The following is a 25,966-nucleotide window of genomic DNA, read 5'->3' on the forward strand; positions in this document are numbered from 1 at the left end:
ATTCAAACCTGTGGTCCCATCCAAATACATGGAGTTAGATACCATGCAAATAAGGACGTCCCCAACTTACATCTCCAGCCCTGACCGCTCCCTCCAGACTCCTGGGTTTGTCTGTCACCTCGGCATCTTCTTGTGACTGTGGCTGACTGACGTCAGCAGTTGCTGTGACCCACACTGAACACTCAGCCTTATCTGCACACCTCACGCACCTGTATCTTCGCCATCCTGGTGGAAAGCAACTCTTATCACCTGTAGCTCTCTTCGCTCACCTCCACGTCAAACCCCCGTCCTGGTGGGGAGCCCCGCACTTCCCACAACTCTGCTGGTGCTCTCCTGGCAGAGGTGACCCTCAACTCCCACCTGGATTCTGCAATAGCTTCTTTAAAATATGGATGCTTTGCATGCTTGTATATCTAAGCACTATATGTGTGCAGTGCCTGTGGATGCCAGAAGAGGGCGTCAGATCCCCTGGAACTGGAGTTGCAAATGGTTGTGAGCTGCCGTGTGGGTGCTGGGAACTGAACCCGGGTCCTCTGCAAGAGCAGCCAGTGCTGTTAACCCCTGCTCGTCCTCTCTATCGCCGCCATGGTTTCTCAGTGGCCTCTCCCTTCCCACCTCACTGCAGAACATCTTGTCTCCACTTAGTCAGAATGGTCCTTTAAAGACAGCACACCTGCAAGCCCAGCAGGAGAGGGGGTGAGGCCGGAAGATGTAGCGTTCAAGGCCAACTTGGGTTACACAGAATGACCCTGTCTCCAAACAAACAAAATAACAGGTCAACCATGGCACCCCCTCCCCCACCCCGCCCCTGTCCAGTGTCTCAAGGCATCATGAAGTGCTGAACCCTGCTCAACTCTCAGGAAATGCTCCCTTCTCATTTCGCCCACTCAACTCCCCCCTGCACAAGGCTGCAGTTACCCTGCTTCCCTTTCATAACCAGGCGCATAGCAGCCATGGGCTTCTGAGCGCAGCTTTCCTCACAGAGGACCCGGGACCTCCGGCCTCTGCTGGCACACACTGCTTCTGTGACGCCTCCGCACCTGTAACCTCTCTATTTTCCTTATTTGATTCACTCCACACTCGTTGCTTGCTGCCTGACTTCCTCTCCCAACACACTGGTGGCTCAAGGCAGTGCCTGTGGATAACCGACGACGGTGCACCATCCCGATGCCCAGGGCAGCGCCCGTGAATAACCGACCGTGCACCATCCCGATGCCCAGGGCAGCGCCTGGCCCGCCACTGGCAGCTGCTCAATAAATAGTTGTTGACTGGCTGATTGTAGGAGAGCTATGGCCGGTAAAATCAGAGCTGAAAAGAACTTCAAAGGTGACCTGCTTTTTTCACCTGCAATAATCGCTACCTGTGTCTAGTCGTCTGTAAAGTTTTAAACTCGTCATTGACAGCTTTTATATCGTTTAAGTCCTTGCCGGGCTAGCAACGAGTCTCAGTGCTAAACGAATTGCCTAGCCTGTGTGAGGACCTGAATTTCTTTCTCCTCATCGCTGGGAGGAGGGGGTAGGAAGGGGGTGGGGGCCAGCTCATATCAGCAGTAGCCGTGTGTTTTCTGTGAATCCAAATTTGTAGCTCTATAAACTTGCTGCATAGCTCAGGAACATTTAGTGGCTGTTGGGAAATGATCACATTTCCATGCATGCTTGTATTACAGTAATTACCTATGGGATACCCACAGCTCATCCTCATTAAAAAACATGCACTCAGGAAAACTAACTGTCCCACTCAAGGGATAGTCCACTAACAGCGAGTTGGTGCCCCCTGCTGGCTCCAAAGTGACAGTGTGTTGGAAATTTTCCAGGGGTTTCTTTACTGCTTTAAATGTCAAAGATGAATAAAGCTCTTCAAAATAAGAGGTCCCTTTAAGACTTTTTTGTTTGTTTGTTTTTTGCAGTGGGGAGGGGTGTTCTTTGTGTAACAGCCCAGGCTGTCCTGGAACTTGCTCATGTAGACCAGGCTGGCCTGGTCCCCAGCACTGCTTTTAAAAAGGCAAGTGGGGCTTGGAGAGATGGCTCAGTGGCTAGGAGCACTGACTGCTCTTGCTAAGGACCTGGGTTCAATTCTCAGCACCCACATGCCAGCTCACAACCTCATGTAACTACAGTTCTGGGGGTATGCTGCCCTCTTCTGGTCTTTTTGGCACTGCATGCATGGGGCACACAGACACCCTTGCAAGCAAAACACCCATACAGATAAAACAAAGATAAATTAAGGGCTGGAGAGATGTCTCAGAGGTTAAGAGCACTGGCTGCTCCACCAGAGGTTGTGAGTTCGATTCCCAGCAACCACATGGTGGCTCACAACCATCTGTGATGAGATCTGGTGCCCTCTTCTGGTGTACAAGCATACATGCAGGCAGAACACTGTATACACAATAATTTTTTTAAATTAATTAATTAAAAAGAAAATGAGAGAGCTCTGGACGAAGCCACACTCTTTCCCTAGGTGGGGTATGTGACACTGTGAAAACTATGATATACACCACAGAGTTTGACGGACAAGTCCAAGTCCAGATTTTTAAACAAGAGTAATATCCCCGAATTACTCAGAACTACTTCAGTGTTTCTAGCCCACTTGATAATGAGAGACAGAGAGAGAGAGAGACAGAGACAGAGAGACAGAGACATAGAGAGAGACAGAGAGAGATTAATGAGGGAGATACACACACACACACACACACACACACACACACACACACACACACACAGAGTGAGTCAGTATTTGGATGGAGCAGGAGGTTCAGGAATCCCCCAGTCTTAACTGAAGACAGTTGATAGCTTTTAGGGAGAGCCAGTTTTCTTTAAGGCTGTGGCCCTTGGTAGGTTGACCTCAACCACACTATTTCCCTTGGGTGGCCCCACTCATGAATATATGGGCAGCAGAAGTTGGACTAGATAAAAAAAAAAAAGAGTCCCAGAATCAAACGTTTTTAGAAAACAAAAACAAAAACAAAGTCGTCATCGGCCTGCGTTGGCTGAGCAAATGCCACGTCAAGCCAGGGGCATTTTCCATTTTACAGTCCCGAAGCCAGCATCCTCACCTTCACGAAGCTCATCCGAATCGTGCACATCTTAGTCAGCTCGTACACGACTTCAAAGCCGTGGTGCACGGACTGGGCGAGCAGCTGGGCGAAGAGCTGGTTGTTGAAGACCTTGAGACTGCAGCCGCTGGGGATCTTGCAGACCGTGGCGGGGTGAAACCCATGCTGATAGTTGCAGTTCCGGCTCTGCACAAAGATGCTGCTGTCACTCACGCACTCCGCGTACACCTCGCCCCCAACGTAGTACAAATGCACACCTGTGGGCACAAAAACCACACTCTTTCTACTCGGCTCCCTTCTCCGTGACACACCGCGAGCGGCAGGAGCCGCCGCAGTCGGGTTAGCTCTTCCAGTACCACTGGTCATAGAAAGAGAAGGTGTGTGCCCCGAATGCCATTTGCTTCCTTTGACTCTCCCTACAAAGCCATTAAAAAGTTCAACTCTGAGGGCTCTCAGCACCCAAGCTGCAGCTCCCAACCATCTGCAGTGAGCTGGTTCCAGAGGACCTGACGCCCTCTTCTGGCCGCTATGGGCACTGCACACGCATGGTATGTATGTATACATACACACAGGCAAAACACCCACACAGGAATAAAACCTTAAATTTATTTTTGTTTGATGTGCATTGGTGTTTTGCAGGCCTGCATGTCTATGCAGTGGCGTCACAAGGCCTGGAACTGGAGTTACAGACAAGTGAGAGCTGCCGCGTGGCTGCTGGGAATTGAACCCTGGAAGAGTAGACAGTGCTCTTACCCACTGAGACATCTCTCCAGTCCCAAGGGAAAAAAAAAAAAACTTGGAGCCCAACCCACATGAATGGACACTCTCAAAGATGAGTCCATAGTCTCTCACTTATTACGGCTCCCACCACTTTTGGGAAACAGAGGCAGGTGAAGTGGAAACCAGCCTGGCCTACATAGTGTTCAGGCCAGCCAGGGCTGCACGGTGAGACCCTGACTCAAAGCTAAAATATTTCTGAGTGGAGGATTCAGAGACGTATTTCATTTCAGAGGCATGTCACTCAACCCTACAGGTCACACCACGTGATCCTGGGGGCAGGGGCCTCCCTACCATACTCCACACACACACAGTCATGTGAAAACACAAGCAACATGTAGCTTGCCTCGGTTTCTCTAACATTCCTGGAATTCCATTTCAAAAGGACATCCTAAATAGAGTACAACACACACACACACACACACACACACACGTGCGCGGGCACACACACACATGCACGCACGCACACCAGTGCAATGGAATTTTGTTCAGCTGAAAACATGGGATTATAAAATGGATGGAACTGGAGATGATCAGAAATAGGAACAACTCGAACGAAATCCACTCCCCCACCCCGTCCCTCTCCTCTGGTCTTCTCTCTTACTTCCCTCGGCTTTCCTCTCCATTTTCCTCCGTGAAGGGCTTCATCAGGCCTGACCCCCACAACTCAGGCACTGGTGACCATGAGGAAGTGGAAGGAAGGCTCTGATTGGCTGAAACACAGTGCCTGCGCTGGACGGCCACCAAGCAAAGCCAGAGCTGCCGCCACCCTTCACCATGGCTGCCACCCTTCACCACGCCTGTGCGGGGGGGGAGGGGGAGGGGGGAGGTGACTGACAGCGACCGGGCATTCTTCAGTTGTACGGCTGAGCGCAAAGCAGTCTGCTCAGCACTGCTCGGAGATTCAGACCATCTTGGTTCTGCAGAAGAGAAGGCCATGGAGGCCAGGGGAAAGCCAAGTGCGGGCGATCGAGGCCAGGGAAAAGTGGGGTGCGAGCCGGGGGCGGGGGCGCTCGGCCAGTGGGGTTGGATTTACTCCAGGGGCAGGGGCGAGGCACGGGGCTGGGGGAGGATTTACTGCAGGGGCAGTGGCGAGGCAGCAGGGCTCTCTGAGCTTGGGTGTCATCCTGGGCTCTGCCTTTTGTGGCGGCCCCTCCCTTTGCACTCTCTGATGTGGGCCACACTACCCATGTCTGCCTTGCGACAGTTCCTCTGCAGTGCGCGCTATCTGCCACCGCAGAAGAGGACTCCAGAGACCCGCTTGCACCTTGACCCCCCCAGACCTGAGAGCTGGCGGTAACAGCCTGCGCGGAGCTGCTACAGGCTTGTGGGTGTTTTAACTGATTGACCTTCAAGGGTATTTATAATCCTTCCGGGACCGACTGCATACAACAGATAAGATTTTTGTCACCTGAGCCTGGCCTGTCTGTATTAGGGGGTGGTTTTCCCTCCTGATCTGCAAAGCTGGCACAAGCTGGCATTGGGGAGAACGGGAAGGTGGGTCCTCTGGAGGAAGGAGCAGAGCCCAAGGCGGACTGTGTGAGCCTGCTCTGACCGTCCCGTGAGGACAGAATCCAGTTGCAGGCTGGCCTCTGGCTAGAGACACCAGCGCCTTGAGAAGGAGCCTGCGGTCATGTGGTTTCATTTGGCCCGACCATCACGTAGGCCAATGCAGTGTGGCTTTGAACCCGGTGTCAGTGTCAAGATCACGACCTCAGAGCAGACTTGTTCTCAGGGTTGGGTCTGCATAGGGGTCACCTGGTGGGGTGGCGGGGCATTCACACATACTGGGCCACAGTCTAACGGGAGGAGCAGTTTGCATTTCCGTACAGATGAACCCCTAACCCTGCTGCTTCCACTGGGGGTGCCAGCGCTGGGGTTACAGGCACGCAGCCCAAGTCGCCCCTGAAGATGGTCTACTGACTTCAGAGGCAAAGAGATCCTAAGGGAGCACGTCCCCCTCCGGTGGTGACAGCCAGCACGGCCTCGGGGCCTCCCCAGGGTCTACACCAGCATTCCGGCTCAGAGGCGGTGATGGAGCCAGGCTGGGCGGGCGGGCGGGCGCTCACCCTTCCCGATGTGCCTCCTGGTGTTCTCGATGGTTGAGTTCCTATTGACGTTTGAGAGAAGCCCGAGGCAGAACCTGTTCCTGTTGTTGGAGGGGTCGGTGAAGCCGTCTATGAGGACGCTCCGCGAGGACGCCTGGAAAGTCTCTCCGACCCGGTTGTTGAGTTCATAGTAGGCAACGGAGCACCAGTACTGGGGTTCCTCATAGCAAACCGGCCGGAAGTCTGCAGGAAAACGAGAGAGGGAAGGCTCATGATCTCAACAGGAAGCGGAAATGAACACCTTAAACCAGAGAACCGGCTTTTGCTCGGGGTCCGCCTTCTTTTAACCGTCCTTCAAACGCTCGTGCATGATGGAAGCTGTTGGGGGCTAGCGCGTTCGTTTATTGCACCCATGAGTCTAAGGCCAGGGTCTTTGTTAATTTTCCACGGCTAGGGATTGTAAACACTGCTGTTTGCAGGTGCGATATAATGAAGGACCAGGGAAGAGGCAGCATGCACCGACTGATGTAAAATGTTGCCGGTCCCAGAGGAAACACAGCTAGGAGCTAGGAGGCAGGCCACCTCCTCTCTACCAGAGGAGGCCAGGGTCCTGTTGTTACAGAACTGAACTGAACCCCTATGGCAAAAGGTGTCATTTCACAACAACAGAATGGTTTAAAATAAAAAAAAAAAAACAGTAGTTTGAATAGGATAGCAAAACAAATTGAAAGCACTGAATGGCTTCTACTGGAGAAAGAAAAATCTGTATAGACAGGCTGACTTTCTCCTCTATGTAGCACACAGATATCTATTTACACACGATGCAAGTGTAGTTTAAGGAAAGCTGGATTCTCAGCTTTGCTGGGGTCTGCCCACGGGTGGAAGGAGGTCAAAGGGTAACCGGGCAGAATGCAATAAGTACAGGCGAATTTTTACAACACAGGAGTGTGTTAGGCAGATATGTATCTTATAATTATCCGGTCCTTAAACCACCCCCGGCCCTAATACCAAGTTTCAAAGACATGCAGGGAAACTCTCTATGCAATAAGTAAAGAATGGGTCTCTCGGTCTCTCTGTTGGAGACAGAGGAGAACAATGACGTAATACCAGGTGATACACGTAAACATGCTGTATGAGGATCTTGTTAAGGGAAAACATCAAGGACTCTTGGAAGGAATTTGTCTCATATCGCACCACATCTTATATGTTCATTGAGAGTAAGGATAACTTTTGTTTAGTGAGAGTTAATAAATACTCATTAAATGGGGCTCATGAATAAAAGAGGGAGGCAGATTGTAACTGTGGGTGCCAGCTGTATGCACACAGGCCTTTGCCACCCCGGATACAAGTGATCTCGCACTTCGTGTCTCTTCTCTGGCCGGCCTCACAGGTGACATAGCACACACGGTAGTGTCCCTCCCTCTTGCACAAGCCTTGTCAATCTGGCCCCAGCTCCTGAGCCAACTCCTTCAGCTGCTGCCTTGGCTTCAGAGGAGAGAGAATGCACCGGCCGGTATTGGGGGGGGTCTAGCTCTGCACTCCACTGAGGTCATGCACGTTGCATTCGGGGCAAAAGATGCCTGCCTTTTCATTGTTCAAAGAAGCAAGCAAACAAAAGCCTCACTCGGTCCCCTGTGGCCTGCTCTCATTTAGTTAGTTAGTTAGTTGTTAGTTAGTTAGTTAGTTGTTAGTTAGTTAGTTGTTAGTTAGTTAGTTAGTTGTTAGTTAGTTAGTTGTTAGTTATGGTGTATGCATGATATGTGTGTGGAGGCCAAAGGACAACTCTGTGGAGTCCGTTCCCTCCTTCCGGGATGTGACTCAGGTTGGCAGGCCTACGTAGCAATGCCTTTACCTGCTGAACTATCTATCCAGTCCTTTCTTTCAGCACTTACATTTTTAACTTTTTATGTGTCATACATCAACGTGTGAATCTTACTTCCACATTCAGCAAAGTGGCAATATGCCTGTAAGTCCAGCTTTGGGAAAGCTGGAGCAAGAGAATGGTGGGTTCGGGACCAGCCTAATCTAAAAGCACAGCATGCTTCAAAACAAACGATAATCAAATATTCTGTTAGTTTCCAGGGATGGTATGGTGTTAAATCCTATTTAGTTTCTGGAAGAGGACTGGATCCAGTATGTATATATGCATGTATGTATGTATGTATGTATCTGCAGTTCTGCTCCAAAACGGGTCCAATCCTGATCATTCTGGAGGGTGGTGGGTTTGATGGCCCAGGCCCAGAGACCGTGCTGTAACCCAGAAGGCACCACGGGTAGTCTAGATGCAAGAACCACACTTGTGAGCACCCACGTGGGGCCCATCTCCTGCAGACTGACCTGAGTGTTGAAATGGACTGTCTGACTCAGACGGACTTTCTGGGGAGTGCGGGTAGCTGCTGGGGCACGGAGACTGCGGGAACGCGTGTCCAGGCGAGGAAGGTGGCGCGGGGCAGGGGGGCTGCTGGAAAGAGTCCGGGTAGGTGGCATTGTGCGGCATGAGGGGCTCACTGTGCAGGGAGGCGCTTCGGAACTTGGCCAGGAGGCTGAGCTGGGGGTTGTACTCGCTGTGTCTTGGTACCAGTACTGGAGGCAGAACTAGGAGCAAAGAGAAGGAGAGATCACCCCGGGCTTGTTCCATCCGGAGGGCGTGGGACAGCAAATGCTTTCCCCTGGCCGTTTGTGGCGCTTTCCTCTGCCAGCCCCCTCTCCACACACGGGCTCACGGGAAACTCTGCATGCATCTCTACCCAGGAGTCTGTGGGCGATGCTCAGTCACCAGCCCCCTTCTTGCCGCCCGTGTCTGAAGTGGACAGCCAGGGACCAAGTTCAGGAGGCTCCCGTGCCTGTCCACCTTAGTAATGGCCTCGTATTGACTTTATAGAGACCCATCTTATTGACTTTAAGGAGATCCGTCTGACCATATCTTTCTTCAACTCTGCCAATAAAGTCCTCTTTGAAAGAGGCAAAGTCAGTTCCAGAGGCTTGCAACCAAACCTTCTAGGTGAAGCCCAGAATATTTTTCCATTAGAGACCACACTGAATTATTTAGACGATCAGATTCAATTTCAGACTCGCTGCTGCTGATGAAATAGTCTGGGTCCTTACCGCAATGATCTAAAAGCAAGCGACCAAAAGCTATCAAGGAAAACACAAACGATAAGCAAAGAAACGAGGTAAAAGATCAGAGGCTACAGGAAAAACCCATCAGTTACATTTGTTTGGGTGAGTGGGTCCCTTCCGGCCTTCCGCCATCTCCGCACTACTGAGACGGAGCCCACAGGCCTCACATAGGCTAAGCGAGCATCTAACACTGAGCCACACCCAGCCCTCTTTGGACTTAAGATAGGGTCTCCCTAAGTTACCCAGGCTGGCCTTCTGCCTAGTGTGTAACGCAGCCAGGCACCGAGCTTGCATCCTCTCGCCTCGGCCTCTGAGTAGATGGGGTTCCTGTGCCAGCCTGGCTTCCACTCATGAAGATGAGCATGAGTGGCAGCGACTCCTGTAGCTAGCTGCTCACCTTTCTGGATTACTCGGAAAAGTGTAACTTTTCCGTTTTCCCGACTCTCCTTCCTCTAGTCAGCTGCCAGGACCGACAGACTACCTGCTCTGTCGCTTGCCATTCAAACTTAGTCTAGGATAACTGGCCTTGGGATTTATTTTTTCCAAGTCCATTCCTAAATTATCTTATTAATGAGATTAGGAACCGTAAAGATGGAACCCCAGCTTTCCTGGCCACGTGAGGACCACACAGGATCCTGAAAATGCTAAGAGCAGTGTTCTGACCATAGTAACAACTTGAGGTTGTAGTGGGCTGTCCAATTAGACAGCTGTTGGGTTCCTCTAAGACTCAAGTCCCACGATTGTACCCTAGGGGATACCTTGCCAGGCTGCTCACTGGTGTCTCTACAGCTGTGTGGGACCACTTTTCTCCCTCAGAAGCTCACTTTGCACCTTCAGGTGCTGAGAAGCAGCCCTCAGAGGGAAGCCTTCCAGGTCAGTTTCAGCTCAACTTCTATAAGGAACATCACCTCATTCTATTATAAAGGTGTTGGGAGTGGGAAGATGTTATCTAAAATTAATATCATAGATGATTTTAAGTTGATACAATATTAGCCCATCTTTTTAGAAATTTAGATCTACAACTAAGGGCATTAAAAACTATCTACAGACATGAAATATTCAGACTGTCATAGCAAGAGAAACCTAAAGTGAAATGAAAAATGGAAACTCAAAAAATTCTTTGAAATCGGGTTTTTGAATGTTTAGAAGGAAAACCAGGTACATTTTTACATGTCACGTCCTTTTAGTGGTTATATTTTAGAATCACTATGCAGAAAGTACTTTTGAAAGATTTACTTTCTAATTATGCGTGTGGTGGGGAGGGTATGTGCAGATAGATGATCACAGATGGAGTTAGATCCCTAGATCTGCAGTGACGCCCAACACTGGTGCTAGGAACCAAATCAAATGGGGTCCTTTGCAGAGGCAGTATATGCTCTTAACAGCTGGGCATCTCTCCAGTTCCAGAAGGAATTTCTTTCCTTATTTTTCTTTTGGTGGGGTGAGGTGTTGGAGATAGGGTTTGTCTGTGTAGCCTTGGCTGTCCTGGAACTAGCTCTGTAAACCTGGCTGGCCTTGAACTCACATAGATACGCCTGCCTCTGCCTCCCGAGTGCTGGGATTACAGGTGTATACCACCACCACCCAACCAAAAAGAATTTCTTAATAAACATTTTCCCATTTAGACATGTGTTTTGGAGGTCTGATAGAGCCCAGATTTTCAAACCAATGAGGTTTTGTTTTGTTCAGGATCATGTTATGCGGCCATGGCTGTCCTCAAGTGCTGGAGTTGAAGTCATGTGCACTTTCAGACATCTCCCTGATAAGCAAAGAGAGTCCAGAGAGAAAGAGAGGAGAGAAGTCAAGATCGCTAAATAGAACAAATTCCAGTCGCCTTCCCAGACAGACCCCAATCCCTGTGAGCAAGCCCCGCACAGAGGAGACATTCTTGAGGGCAAGGCCGCATGTTTGGGAACCGTAAGGATGGCCTGACAACTGACCTCTGATATGGGCTGGGTGTGAACACCACACCGGAAGAGAATACTTGTGCCGCTCTCCACACAGCACAGTGGGCTGGGGTGATCTCTCCAAGTTCCTGGAATTAGGCAGATAGCCGACCAAAGAGAGAAGGTGCCCATTAAAAACCATCCCACCTGGAAGGCCACAGGAACACTCATCCCAAAGGGAACATTAGTAAAACTGCCACAGTCAGTGAAGACGAAGAGCAACTTCTTCCAAAGTAGGAGATATATGGAGGGACACACACACATGCACATACGCAAGCAGGTGTGTGTGTGTGTGTGTGTGCGCGTGCGCGCGCGTGTGTGTGTGTGTGTGTGTGTGTGTGTGTGTGTGTGTGTGTAGTAATTTTCTGTATTTATAACATAAAATCTTGAGCATTTTTTTAGGGCTGGGAGTGGAGTGCAGGTCCGCGGCAGAGAGCTCCTATCTGGGATGCAAAGCCCTGAGTTTACACCCAGCAAGAGAAGAAGGGGCCACAAAGGTGCTGTTGGGTAAAAGAGAAGTGTGTAGCATGTATGTCGGGTAAAAGAGAAGTGTGTAGCATGTACGTCGGGTAAAAGAAGTGTGTAGCATGTATGTCGGGTAAAAGAGAACTGTGTAGCATGTATGTCGGGTAAAAGAGAACTGTGTAGCATGTATGTCAGGTAAAAGAGAACTGTGTAGCATGTATGTCGGGTAAAAGAGAACTGTGTAGCATGTATGTCGGGTAAAAGAAAAGTGTGTAGCATGTATGTCGGGTAAAGAGAAGTGTGTAGCATGTATGTCGGGTAAAGAGAAGTGTGTAGCATGTATGTCGGGTAAAGAGAAGTGTGTAGCATGTATGTCGGGTAAAGAGAAGTGTGTAGCATGTATGTCGGGTAAAGAGAAGTGTGTAGCATGTATGAAGCCCTGGATGCCAACCCAGGAAAATCATATTTACCTTCCTCAGTCCCTCATGTCATTCCTGGACTCCTTCAGCCACGCCCCTGGACTGTTTCAGACTGAGATGGGACGCCTTCCATGTACCAGAGATTAGCCCACGCCCACTCTTTAGTTTAGCTCTGACAGTCACTGATTTTAGTCGGCTTGGGGTAGGAGAAGGTAGGATGTTTAATGTGTCAATTTTTTACAGTTAACCATTATTAAGGCATTGAATCTAGTAAGAACCAGGAAGGATAGCTAGGCATGGTGGCACACACCTTTAATCCCAGCACTCGGGAGGCAGAGGCAGGCGGATCTCTGTGAGTTCAAGGCCAGCCTGGTCTACAGAGCGATTTCCAGGACACCCAGGGTTACACAGAAAAACCCTGTCTTGAAAAACCAAAAAAAAAAAAAAAAAAAAAGAAAAGAAATTAAGAGGAAAGAAAGAAGGAAGCAAGTAAAAGAAAGAAGAAAGAACTAGGAAGGGCTTAGATCTCCTAAATCCACCCAAATAAAATGGCAATTTCTAAAATCCTACGAAGCTTACAGGCCTTTCAGTATAAGAATATCATAATTTTCTGACCGCATGATTTTGGAGCCATTGCTTCAGTTCACACCCACCCCCACCCCAGATACAGAGATCATCTCGTGTGGGTGCTGCATGACCAGACAACCCGCGATGCCGGATCCTGGCCCGCACGCAGGCAGGGGTTGGTGGAAGCACCCACCTGGTGTCTCCACTCGGCGGTAATGGTACGGGTTGATGCAGACCTCCTTCTGCTTGGAGCCAAAGGGGAACTCACAGCACTCCAGGGGCTTCAGTTCGTGGTGGGACTGCAGGTCCGGCCAGCGCCACACTCGGCAGTAGATGACATGGGGCAGCCCCTTGCGGTGGGACACCTGCAGACGGCCGTCCAGGGACCTGGGGATGGTGACACACTTGCTGGGCTGGCCTGGGCAGCTCAGCGCCCTCTCCAGCTCGTCCATGGCCCCTTTCTTCTTCTTCAACTTCTTCACCAGAGAGTCCACGGCCTTCTCTGCCCACTTCTCCTCCTCATCCCCCTGCTTCCAGCCCAGCAGCCTCTTCACTGCGGGGCTGGTGAAGGAGAAGAGGGAGCTGATGGGGGTGCTGGGGTGCATAGGAGGCGGACCTCAGGCTCCTGCGCGCGCACGGACAGAGGAGGAGGCTGGTCAAAGCTTGCGGGGCCCTGGGCAGCTCTGTACCAAGCACTTGTCCGCGGATGTCATGGGAACAGGCTTGCCTCTTCTTCCGGAAGCAGTGGGGGGCTGACTTCCTCCAGAGCCCTTGGGTGGGTGGATGGGAGACCCAACTCTGAAAGACAGGACAAGCCTTCATGAGCCACCTGAGTCATTTGCAGACTAGCGAGGCAGGACAGAAGGGACAGATAGCCCTGCCAGTGTCTTAGCTTGAGAACTCCTCCACGTCCTTGTCGACCTCGCCCTCCCCTCCTTCTCCCAGCCAGGTCTTGGTCCCAGCCTTCCGAATCTCTCTTGCTGTTGCTCTGTTCCTCTCCGTTTTCCCCAGCGCTGCCTACTGCCCGCCCCAGCATGGCTGCAGCTCCAATGTGGCCTCTCCCCTCCTCACTCTCTCCCGCTCCAACGTCTCTCCTCCCAAACACAAGTCCCACCAAATCACTTTCCTGTGCCAGGAAGGGCTGTGGCTCCCTGGGCTACCAAGCCCAGCCTCTGCCTGGGTTTCCAGGGGTCCCGGCCCCTCCCTCTGCAGGTGTGGTCTTCCTTGATCTCCCAGTCGCACAAATATAGTCTGCCCTCAGTGCGGGCACGCAGACAAATGGTCTGCCCTCAGTGCGGGCACGCACACAAACAAATGTGAACGGAAGACACCGAGATCTCGAACAGTCCCACTGCTCAGACGTCACGGTACGGCGTTTCAGAGCAGCAGTTCTCGGAGCGTGTTCCCAGGAACCACTACAGCTCCCCGGGGCCCCTCCCAGGCTGTGAGGCCCTCTCTTTTCCAAACCCACGTCTCTGTGGACTAAATTCTCTTCACACATCAGCCAAAACAACAGATCATAGCAAGTTGTATGAGGAGGTGGAAATGAGAACACAAATAGCATCCATTAAACCAGCATCCAAGAGATCACACACACACACACACACACACACACACAGACACACACACACACACACACGCACAGAGACAGAGACAGAGAGAGAGAGAGAGAGAGAGAGAGAGAGAGAGAGAGAGAGAGAGAGACTTTTTACCAACATTTTAAACACGGTCTTTAATTTTAAAATGTTTGCCCTGAGGCTGGAGAGATGGCTCTGTGGTTACGAGCATTTGCTGCTCTTGCAGAAGTAATGAGTTTGATTCCCAGCCACTCACAATCACCTTTTAACTACAGGCAAGTGGGATCTGTCGCCCCCTTCTGGTCACCTTGGGCACTACACACATGAGGCACACGGACACACGCACATGCCCACAAATAAAAGTGAAAGAAGGTTATCTTCATAAAAGATGTATTTATGCTAATAAATCAATAACTTTAAAATTACATCTACTTGTTTGTTCTCTCTCTCTCTCTCTCTGTGTGTGTGTGTGTGTGTGTGTGTGTGTGTGTGTGTGTGTGTGTGTGTGTGTGTGTGAGACGGTATGCCTACAGCGGTCAGAGAACAATTTGTGAGTCACATCTCTTCTTCCACCATGTGGGACCCGGGACGAACTCAGGTCTCCAGACTCTGTAGCCAGTGCCTTTCCCCACTGCTGGCCCGCAAATCATAACTCTGTAAAAATCGTTTTACTTTCCAAAATGGGGGAAAATGGACAGATGTAACCCACACATAAAAGCTAAAGCTTCTCCCTGACTTTTAAGTGGAAAGGCACCGTGGGCCAAAAAGTTTGAGAACCGTTTTTCTAACAATCACTGCGTCATACGGGTAACTGTGAGCACCAAATGTCACCATTGTCATGCTTGCTATTCTGCCCCCAAATCAGCTGGCCTCTCCCTGAAGCTCTCACCCCAGAGAGCCATTTCTTCTGTGCTCCCCGAAAAGACACACTCAAGTTTCCTGAGCTACGCGGCTGCGGCTGCTTTCCTTAGAAATAGCGGGGGACTAAGCCAAACCTTCTCCTTCCGTATTTTGGAAACCCGCTACCTCATCCATGCACAATGATGTTCATCTGCCACATCGCTGTGGGACAAACTAGCTCTTTTGAGTCTCTTAGAGTCGGCGTAGCTCAAAAACCTCCTGCAGTTGCTTCTCGAACTCATTTTTGAGTGCCATTTTCTCCTGCGTGCCCCCGGGGGAACGGTACAGCTTTCCGGGTCTCCTCATATAAATGTTTTTGTTTTGCAGCACAAGGCCGGTGCATGCTAGTACGCCACTTCTGCCTTTCACTCTCAACCATGAATTTCTTTGGGACAAAGGTGCTCTTTGATCCCCCTGCTCCAGCGGCCAGGATTAGCACCTCCAAAGAGCACTAAGGCAGCCTGGGTAGGCAAAGCTGATGACACCCAAGCTAGGAACACGGTGCTTACAAGCCCCGTCCCTCAGGAGGACCTTATTTAGGATGGTCCAGGGCAAACAGGTCCCCAAAGCTGTTCTTTTTCACTTGGGAGTTTGACTTACCCTCCATTTTCTTTTGAAAGGTTGATTTTGTGGCTTAACAAGTGTGAATTTATAAAGTATGGTTAAGTCACCATGGGAGTTCTGTTTACTCCATCTAGTCCGGCTGCCTTGCAGCAGTGGTTGGAATGGCCAGGAGCTTTCTGGAGCAGCGGGACAAGCAAGAGCATGAGCCCACAGAGCTGTAGACCCTGCTTAGTTTTGTGTGGGTTTGTTATTAGTAAGCTATGGCATAAATCTTTACGTTCATAAACAAGCTCAGCAGAATTTAACTAAGTACACTTTTAAAAAAAAGAGAGAAAAACTCTGCTTCAAGGAACAAATAACAGTTCTCTTCAATGGGGTTGCTTTGGCTTTTTGTTTTTAAATTGTGGATTCCTACCTAATGAAGTCATTGAAGCTAAGTGATTTGTATGAAAACAAAAGAAAAGAAAAGAAAGTAGGCTACTGTAAGTCAGCTAGCACAGACAAAGTAATCTCTGTGGTGTGAAGAATGAGACGATTAAAATCTTACATTCTTGGGTATATGTCTGGGAGCTGGGTACATTGACAATATGAATTTCATATTTTTAAATTATGCTTTACAATCAAAATACTTGAAAAGCATTGCTGTTAAACCATATACTTCCCCAGACTGTCTGAAGTTTACCTTGAGTGACGCTCAGGGGACTGCCATCCTTCACTGATGGACTACAGGTCTGAAATGCTTTGATTCTTCAAGTCTGACCTCACTGTGCATTGCATAATCGCAGAGGCCACACAGGGCCTCCCCCCCCCCCAGTAAGATTTTTAAGGCTGTAAGGCAGCTTCTATCCCAATAAGCAGAGACCTTTGCATTAAGAGAAACCCTGAAGTGTTAAACACAGAATTTCAGTGATAAATACCAACTTCAAGACTCTGACCTCCTGATAGAGAAAGAGAAAAATAGGAATGATCTGAAAGTTGAAATTTAAATCAGGCTGATTGGTGGGTACACAGCTATTCAGACATTGTCCTCTCTGTCGTCTGTATGCCCGATGTCTTGTTACTAGGAAATGTGTTAAAAACTAATCAAGAAGTCGGGCGTTGGTGGCGCAAGCCTTTAATCCCAGCACTTGGGAGGCAGAGGCAGGCGGATTTCTGTGAGTTCGAGGCCAGCCTGGTCTACAGAGAGAGCGTTCCAGGACAGCTTCCAAAACAATACAGAGAAACCCTGTCTGGAAAGACAAAAACAAACAAACAACAAATAAAACAAGTTTAGGATCTCCCTAACGCTAAAGTTCTTATCTGTCTAATAGTTTGTGTTTTCCCAGGAGGAGCACCGTGGATCTGTTAAGTGACTCCATTCCTTTTCCTAGGGCATTTCAGACACAGGAGGCACTAATGGGCCCTTGTTTATCAGGACCTGGCTTCCACAGGATCATCCATAGTGAAGGCCCCGCTGCCTGTGTGAGTTCAGCAATACCAGCTGGCCCCATGCAGCTTTCCATTGCTGGAGAATCTAAGTGTCCACTGACAACGGCCTCCCGCCCACGTGACCTTCTGATGGCACCAAGGCACCAAGGCAAACAAACCAAAGGAGTGAGCACCAAAGGCCGGAGCGCCAAGGGTGTGGCACGGGAGGGTGGGGACTTGGTCCGCTTTGTGGGTGAAGGAAAGCCCCGAGAGTGGGCACCGGGAGTTGCTGGAGACACCCCCCTCCCATGAAGGGAACTGGAGAAAGCTGGGTTACTCTGAGCATGAAGAACTGTTTAAAAATGGCCTGGCTGAAGTCTGAGTGGTCCCACTGGGTGCTGCTGATGGGGAGATGGACAGGGTGTGACAGAAACAGAGAGTGGCCAGCAGAGCAGCAGAGGAAGACCTGGAGGGCTCAGCTGGGAAGCAGCATCGGGCAGGCAGGCCCTGCACTGGGTCTTGTCTTTCTTCAAGAAGGGGGCTTTCATAGGCCACTGCACGGCCACGGAGGAAAGACAGCAGAAAGGAGCCCTTCACAGAACTAGGTGTGGCTTCGTGTGCTACCAGTCTCCAGTAGACCAGGCAGGAGACTCAAGGTCATTCTTGGATGACCAGCCTTAGCCTTATGAGACTGTGTTCTCAAAAGACAAATGGAGTGACTCGTTTTGAAGAAAAAAAAAACTGAGGAGAGAGGGAGAGGGAACAGAGGGAGGAGAGAAAAACAATGGGAACAGATGAAGGCACGTGGACTTGGCTAGTTTTATGTCAGCTTGACACAAATGAATCATCAGGCCAGGCGGTGGTGGTGCATGCCTTTAATCCCAGCACTCCGGAGGCAGAGGCAGGAGGATGTCTGTGAGTTCGAGGCCATGCTGGACCAACAGCCTCCAAGACAATACAGAGAAACCCTGTCTCATAAAACCAAAAAAAAAAAAAAAAAAAAAAGAGTCATCAGAGAGGAGGGGGCCTCAACTATGGAAAATGCTTCCATGTGATCAGGCTGCTGGGCATTTTCTTAACTAGTGATTGATGGGGAGGACCCGGCATATCGTAGGTGGTGTCATCCTGGGCTGGCGGTCCTGGGTTCCATAAGAAAGCAGGTTGAGCAAGCCATGAGGAGCAAGACAGTGAGAGCCCCCCCCATGGCCTCTGCATCCGCTCCTGCCTCCAGGTTCCTGCCCTGTGTGAGTCCCTGCCCTTTTGAAGATGAAGATTTGAAGATGAACAGTTACATAGAACCGTGAGTGAGTAGACCCCTCCCCCAGCTGCTTTGGCCACGGCGGTGCCATGACACCATCACACTAAGACCCAGGGTGACCCTGACTGAGACAGCAGTTTTGCCCACCTGGTCGCTGGAAGTCTCCATGGTCACAATGAGGTCAGTGAAACTGGAAGGGGGTGAGAAATTTGGGAGGAACGGAGAAGGTGCGAATTGGAAATCGATGGACGAGCACAGTTTATTCTGGAGGCAGACCCTGCATGGGCCGCCTTCATCCATATAGCTGAGGACACACCCACAAACACTGTGAGGTTATACCCCCCCCCAAAAAAAAGCTTTGCTGTCAGAAGAAAAAAAAGAATTCCTATTTCAGAATGCCTAGTCCCAAGTTTGAGCCTGCTTGTGTGACTCCTCCTCTTTATGGCTCAAGGAGGGGATCTGGGGAAGCTGGGGGCTGGGGTTTGGGGGCTGGCGCTGGGGGTGCTGGGATTCTGGGGAAGCTGGGATTCTGGGGAGGCTGGGGGCAGGGTCTGGAGTATAAGGAGGCCCCACACTCATGCCGGTATGGGTACTTGTGAGTCTCACATCCCCGCAGCTGACCGTCTACATATAAAGCAGCCTCTTGCCGGGCGGTGGTGGTGCATGCCTTTAATCCCAGCACTCGAGAGGCAGAGGCAGGTGGATCACTGTGTGTTCGAGACCAGCCTGGTCTACCGAGCGAGTTCCAGGACAGCCTCCAAAGCCACAGAGAAACCCTGTCTCGAAAAACCAAAAAAAAAAAAAAAAAAAGCAGCCTCTTTTCCTCCTAAAGCAGGCAGGGCTCTCAAGTGGAGAAGAAAAACACAGCGCTCTTGAATATTGTTTGTGTGCATGATGAGCGTGGCTCAGCACTTGTACATTAAGCGTCCCGAAGTCAGGAAGGGCAAGAGGGCACCGTACTAATTAATAGAACAGCCGGGGAGAGGGGTTGAGGACTTACAACACAACCAACTGCATCCCTAACCTTGGAAAGGGAAAGGAGGCTGGCTGGGGAGGAAGGACGGAAGACTTTACATCCTGCGTTTTCTAGTGGCTGGGAAGCCTCTCCAGACTTGGAAAGAGGCCCAGTAGAAACTGAGGTGTGCAGAAAGGTGGGGAGTGCTTGGTTTCTCAAAGCACCAACTGAGCTTCCGAAGAAGAAAATCCCTCCTTGAACCGCTGCCTGAATGGGCTTTTTATCAGTCAGTGTTGATTCTTGTCCCGCCCCTCCCACGCTTCCTGAAGGGGCGGCATCTGGTTAGCCGCTCTGGACCGCCCACAGACGATTAGCGGCTCTGGAGGGCCCCGCAGATCTTAATCCAGCTCTTGTTAAGGCCACGGAGGAGAGGGCACAGCTCTGCAGAACAGGCGGGCCACTGACTAAGCTTGAGAATGGCCCTAGACTTGATCCCCAGCGTGGCTAAGAGGAGTGGGAGTGGGGAGAGTGAGCTCAGTCGGTGAGGTGCTTGCCTCTATGAGAACCTTCCTTAGACCAATCCCCACCACCCATATAGTTCTCTAAGGGTGGTGCGAGCCTGTGAGCCCAATGCTGGGGGCTGGGGCAGAAACAGGAGGATCCTTGGGGCCCGTTGCCCAGTCTAACCAGTCTGTGATGTCCCCCTTAACTGAGGAATCCTGTCTCTTTTTTTGTTTTGTTTTGTTTTGATTTATTTTTTATTTGTTTGTTTGTTTTTTTGAGACAGGGTTTCTCTGTGGCAGTCCTAGCTGTTCTGGAACTTGCTTTGTAGACCAGGCTAGCTTTGAACTCAGAGAAATCCACCTGCCTCTGCTTCCCAAGTGCTGGAATTAAAGGTGTGCCCCACTGCCATGAGGGAGAAATTCTGTCTCAAAGAAGCAATCAAGGAAGATGCCTAATGTCTACCTGTAGCTTCCCAAACATACACACATGTGCATGTACACTTCCCCACACAGGTGTACACACACGCACGCACGCACGCACGCACACACACACACACACACACAGACACATAGACACACACCAAGAAGAAACCCCGCAAGACTAGCTCTCTCACGTCCTTAACAATATATCCTATTTTCTTGCCGGGCGGTGGTGGCGCACGCCTTTAATCCCAGCACTCGGGAGGCAGAGGCAGGCGGATCTCTGTGAGTTCGAGGCCAGGCTGGACCGACAGCCTCCAAAAGCATCGTGGCTTCGTGCCTATTTCCTTCCCAACTCATGGAGGCCATCGTGGGCAGTGAGCGTCTTACACAGAGACAGCTCATTTCTCAAGAATGCCCATAACCTAGTGAATTGCGGCCCAGGCAGACGGCTCCGTGGTGAAGTGCTTGCCCTGAAGGACCTGACCGCCAGGGGGCGCATAAGAAGTCAGCACGCTGGCATGCTTGCCAGCCCAGCTGAATCAGTGAGCCCCGGGTTCAGTGAGGGGGTGAGGGAGCTGGGGAGGCGGCTCAGTGGTTGAAACCACAAGTTACTCTTACAGAGCCCCAGGTCAGCGCCTGCGCAGAGGTTCACAGCCCGCTCCAGAGTATACGATGCCCTCCTTTGGCCTCCAGAGGCACTCACACGGGGCTTGCAAACATGAAGGCAGAACACTCATGAATATAAACCAAAAAAATAACTAAATAAGGTGGACACCAAATTAGACCTCTGGCCTACACACACAAACACACACACACACACACACACACACACACACACACACACACACGAAATAAATTTTTAGTGAAATAGCCCAGACTGAACAGAAGAAGAAGAATAAAATGCCTTTAACTCACAGCAGAGCCCAAACAGGGGCTCTTAATTCAGACCTGATTCAAAAGAGCTTCTTGGTTTATAACACAGTGTGTTGATGGAAATGTCGCTTGCATGTGAATTTATAGCTTCACATTCTTGACAGTGCAGGTCTTTGTCTCCCCTGGCATATCTGTAACTCTTAGCATGTTTAGGAAACATCCCACATTCTCAAGAGCAGTAAGCAGTCAGGCCAAGTATTTCTACACGAATGATCGATGAATTGCAAATTTGAGGTCCTTAGAAATCTATTTTTACTTCGTTGTTTATAAACTGGCGAATAACTATTGCTGTAGAAAAAAAATCTGGACCTTAGCAACCCCCAAAGAATAAACCAGATCTTATGCAACAGTAGGTGTCTTGACCCCAGGCAAGTCTAACCCATGAAAATCTGGGCTTACCACAAATATAAACTTGGGAAAGATTATTTATCTTACAAAGTGAGTCATAATGAGTGTAAAAGTATGATTCCATCTCCAAAACCTGTTTCACATTCAGCTTTTTGAGAGATAAATAGCTTTCCATTCAACAAATGTTTACCAAGACCTTTCCATATTGCCATTTGAGTTAACAATAGACTTCATATACTTAACTGCCGAATGACATATTTAATTTTTTTGGTTGGTACCGATGCAGGCCCGTTAGCAGAATTAAGCGATCTCATTTTACTTTCAAAATATAATTTTAACCTTAAAAATACACAGTGTCCATCTTATCGCCTGGATATCATTCTTGGCCCTGAAGGACCATTGTCAGCAAACTGCAGAACAAATAAAATTAGTGTTGAGGACACTTTATACTATAATCTCCTTGCCCATCAAAACACCACCACCCTTAAAACTTTGAGAAGTTTACAACTGTTCCAACTTTTGTGTAAGCAGGCAGTATTATTTTACTGCTGAAGTCAATGAAGCCCTTGTAAAAAATGTTGTCATCATAGCCTTCAGAAACAAGACAAGCTGTATTATTCTAGATACCAGATGATACCCATCTTAGCTCAAATGTGAAAACATATTTATCAGTCTCTTTTAGTAGGTATTAGGGCTGCTTTTCCAGGCAACTCAACTTTCTCCTCACTGTAGGTGTGTCCAGACAGCTTGGATTCTGTTCCGCAACCTTGGGATGCTGGCCTTTGAGGGGAACCCAGCTGTTCGTAAACATCATTTATGTTTCCCTCCCATCCCTCCACTTCCCTTCTCTCTGTGGTTCTCCCAAACATGGATAATGGTCCCACAATACAGAGGACAGACATGTAAAAATAAATAAATAAATAAATAAATAAACATCCTTTTCTTTTAATTCAGGACCTCTTTTTTGTCAAAATAGAAGTCATGTAAACATGTAAAAATTTAGTCCTTTCATTTCTTTCTCACTTCGGTTTTCTAAGGAATATAAGTACCTCAAAGAATGAGTGGCTGTTTAGCCTGGTATCGCACCATCAAAAGTGTCCATCTCCTATACAAAAACACTCCAAAGCTTTTAATATTACATCAAAATATACATCCCAGACATCAGGGATCCACTGTGGGAGAAGGGTCGTATTGCTTGGCTTAACCTTTAACTTTCATTTGAAACACAGGTGGTAATAAAGGGAGTCTGAGATGACTAGTCTTGATCCTCAACTTGAATGGACTGATAAGTGTGTGGACTATCAGCAAAGCACTTGTCTGGGCATGTCTGCGAGGGTATTTCCGGAGAGAATTGGCAAGGCGAGGGATACTCACACTGAGTGGGAGGCACCATTCCATGCTGGGACACAGATGGATTAAGGAAGAGAAAAGAGGAGCTCTCTAGCTGAGGCACTGTCCCTCTGCTTCCCGAGAACCATGATATGAGCAGCTTTCTGCCTCCATGGACCAGAGGAGCCTCAGCCATCACCAGCCCCGTCTGCCTCCATGGACCAGAGGAGCCTCAGCCATCACCAGCCCCGTCTGCCTCCATGGACCAGAGGAGCCTCAGCCATCACCAGCCCCGTCTGCCTCCATGGACCAGAGGAGCCTCAGCCATCACCAGCCCTGTCTGCCTCCATGGACCAGAGCCTCAGGTATCACCAGCCCCGTCTGCCTCCATGGACCAGAGGAGCCTCAGCCATCACCAGCCCCGTCTGCCTCCATGGACCAGAGGAGCCTCAGCCATCACCAGCCCCGTCTGCCTCCATGGACCAGAGCCTCAGGCATCACCAGGCCTGTCTGCCTCCATGGACCAGAGCCTCAGGCATTACCAGGCCTGTCTGCCTCCATGGACCAGAGCCTCAGGCATCACCAGCCCCGTCTGCCTCCACGGACCAGAGCCTCAGGCATCATCAGGCCTGTCTGCCTCCATGGACCAGAGCCTTGGGCATCACCAGGCCTGTCTGCCTCCACAGACCAGAGCCTCAGGCATCACCAGCCCCGTCTGCCTCCATGGACCAGAGGAGCCTCAGCCATCACACCAGCCCTGTCTACTAACCATTCCTTCTCTATGGTTCTGTCAGGTGACGTGCCACACTGAGAGTATGCTGACTAACTCGAGGTCTAGATCTCTGTGCCAGCTCAGTACTGATGGCTTTCCTCACTGTTCTCAGCCTGTGGAGAGCCACGGTCTATAATTGCCACCCAAAGGAGAGCTCTCCTGATCCCCAGACCCGAACTGGGGGGACCCTGCAGTGTGAACATGGGTACCTCCAGGCGGATCTCTCTGGAAACAGAGGTAACGGTGTCGTTAAGATGGCACCAGCTCATCGTAACAGTGCTGGTTAAAGTTCATCCTCGTCTGCTCTCCCCTGCCCACCACACTCCTGCCACACAAACAACTTCTCCTTGACATTCTCCCCTTTGGTAAAGAATTCCAGAAATTAAAACACAAAACAAAACGAAGCAAAATCAAACAGCGAGTCTGTACTGCAATAAGTGTGTTCTGTGCATCTTCAAGCAAGATTAGCACACCGAGGAGGACAGGGTACAAAGCAGGCTGGGCGTGGTTTTGTTGATAAGGATGGTGACAGGATTGGTGTGTGTGTGTGTGTGTGTGTGTGAGTGTGTGTGTGTGTGTGCAGATATAGATTACATATAGCTATATAGGCATCTGTGAGAGAGGGTCCTGTGTGTGTGTGTGTGAGTGTGTGTGTGAGTGTGTGTGTGTGAGTGTGTGTGTGTGAGTGTGTGTGTGAGTGTGTGTGAGTGTGTGTGTGTGCAGATATAGATTACATATAGCTATATAGGCATCTGTGAGAGAGGGTCCAAATTCATGCTTTCTAGTTATCCCACCACTGTTAGTTAAGAACACTATCCTTTCCTCACTAAATGGCCTTGATATTCTTATAAAACAACAAGGCAAAAAATATACAGCTTAGCATTCGAACTTTCAGCTGCATTTCTTTGACCTCTGTCAGTCCTTAGGCCAACAACACGTTATTTTGATTACCATAAAGTCACATTAAGTTTTAAAATTGGAGTATTATGAATCTTCTGCGTTAGCTTTTAAGGTTGTGCTACATTCTTTTTTCTTTAAAAACAATAGTTTACTGTATAATTCCCATCGTGGTACGAGCTCAATTAGGTTTTGGGCAGTTTTACACCTTTGGCATCTAGGCGTTTAACATTAGGTGTTTGCCCTTTGTTGTATGAATGGGTGCTAGGGATGTAATTCATACACAGCTGAGATCAGGGCGAAATTGTAAGAGGCATAGAAGAAAACACCCTGACTGAGCAAGTCCTGGGGAGCAGCTCAAGTGGCAGGGAGGCTCTGTAGTCAAGTCCTGGGGAGCAGCTCAAGTGGCAGGGAGGCTCTGTAGTCGAGGCTTGGGGCTCTAGTCCCATCACAGGATAGCGGGAGCAAACCACAGCTGCTATTCCTGTAGGCAGCGAAGTCCTCAACACCCCAGCCTTACTGTGGCCATGCAGATCAAGTACCGTGCAACAGGGGCTGGAGAGATGCCCACAAGTAGCTTCCGGAGGACCAGAGTTCAGTTCCCAATCTCCCACAGTGGCCAGTCACAACTGCCTGTGACCCCAGCTCCAAGGGATCCGACCCATCCGGCTTCTGTGGTCACCCATCCCCCACCCGTGTACACAATTAAGAATAATAAAACAATACAGTGAAGCAGAGCAAAGAGCAGCTAATAACTCCAGCTTGCTTCTCAATTCTGAGTGGCCACAGCTTTTGGTTTATAAAACATCCACCCCATCTGTGATCTCCGGAGCACACGAAGGGACCGGTCCTGCAGGCCCAGAGCTGCAGGACTTCCGCATCACAGGGCAACAGCAGGACAACCAGGAGGAGCTCCAGTGAGGGCCCAGCGTCGACAGTGTAGCAGGAACAGCAGGCCTTGAACCAGACCAATGCTCTGCAATGAACACTTAGACGCAAAGATGTACGGATAAAAGGGTTCACTACCTGACTCACTGTGTCACATGATAGCTTCCACGATGAGACTGCTTTTTCCCTCTCTCTTTTTTCTTTTTCCTCTTAAATTTTATTTTATTTCAATGGGGGAGGAGAGGTTGCGAGGGCAGAGGGCGGATATGAAAGGATGGGGAAATGAATGGGATGGAGATTCATAATGTGAAACACACAAAGAATAAATAAATAAAAAGAAGGAAAAAAAGAAAGCAGCCTTTTGACAAGTGAACACGCTTGTACAGTCAAAACAGAAAACACACAAGTACTCTTGTGACCTTTGGGGGAAAATTCTGAACAGATTCTTCAGTAAACACTTTCATTTGTTTTCGGTGAATTAAACAACCAGTCAGTGACATCGGCCAGACTGAGCACTGCGGTTGCTCAAATGCACAGACTCCAGCTAAGAAGGCTGTGGCTGCCTACGGTGCAGTGCAGCACATCCATTTGCAATTTTTCTGCATGCATTTTTCAGTGCAGAGTATTTCAAATGTAAATAGTGTTGGCAGTATGACATGTGCCATCAGTATATTTTATGTAAACTGCCACTGAATAACGGTAGTTTTTTTTTTCATAACAGCAGACATTGCTGCTATGACATTAAGCAATCTATTGCCACCCCACCAACTGAGCCATATGGTCCCATCTGTTTCTAGGTTCCATTGCAGCAGAGCTAC

General features: G+C 49.6%; 1 protein-coding gene across 1 annotated transcript in view; it reads right to left on the reverse strand.

Moving 5' to 3' along the window:
* The window catches only part of Smad9 (SMAD family member 9), a 44,557-nt gene that overhangs the window by 5,676 nt on the left and 12,915 nt on the right, over positions 1 to 25,966 (reverse strand). Inside the window, exons 2-5 of the mRNA XM_005077464.4 lie at positions 12,588 to 13,192; positions 8,215 to 8,472; positions 5,899 to 6,120; positions 3,053 to 3,309 (exon numbers count right to left, since the gene is read on the reverse strand). Of these exons, the coding sequence (XP_005077521.1) occupies positions 3,053 to 3,309; positions 5,899 to 6,120; positions 8,215 to 8,472; positions 12,588 to 12,999 (1,149 nt within the window). The 5' untranslated portion in view covers positions 13,000 to 13,192. The remainder of the gene's footprint in view (positions 1 to 3,052; positions 3,310 to 5,898; positions 6,121 to 8,214; positions 8,473 to 12,587; positions 13,193 to 25,966) is intronic.

This window comes from Mesocricetus auratus, unplaced genomic scaffold, assembly GCF_017639785.1.
Source record: "Mesocricetus auratus isolate SY011 unplaced genomic scaffold, BCM_Maur_2.0 Super-Scaffold_100011, whole genome shotgun sequence".
Taxonomy (NCBI): Eukaryota; Metazoa; Chordata; class Mammalia; order Rodentia; family Cricetidae; genus Mesocricetus; species Mesocricetus auratus.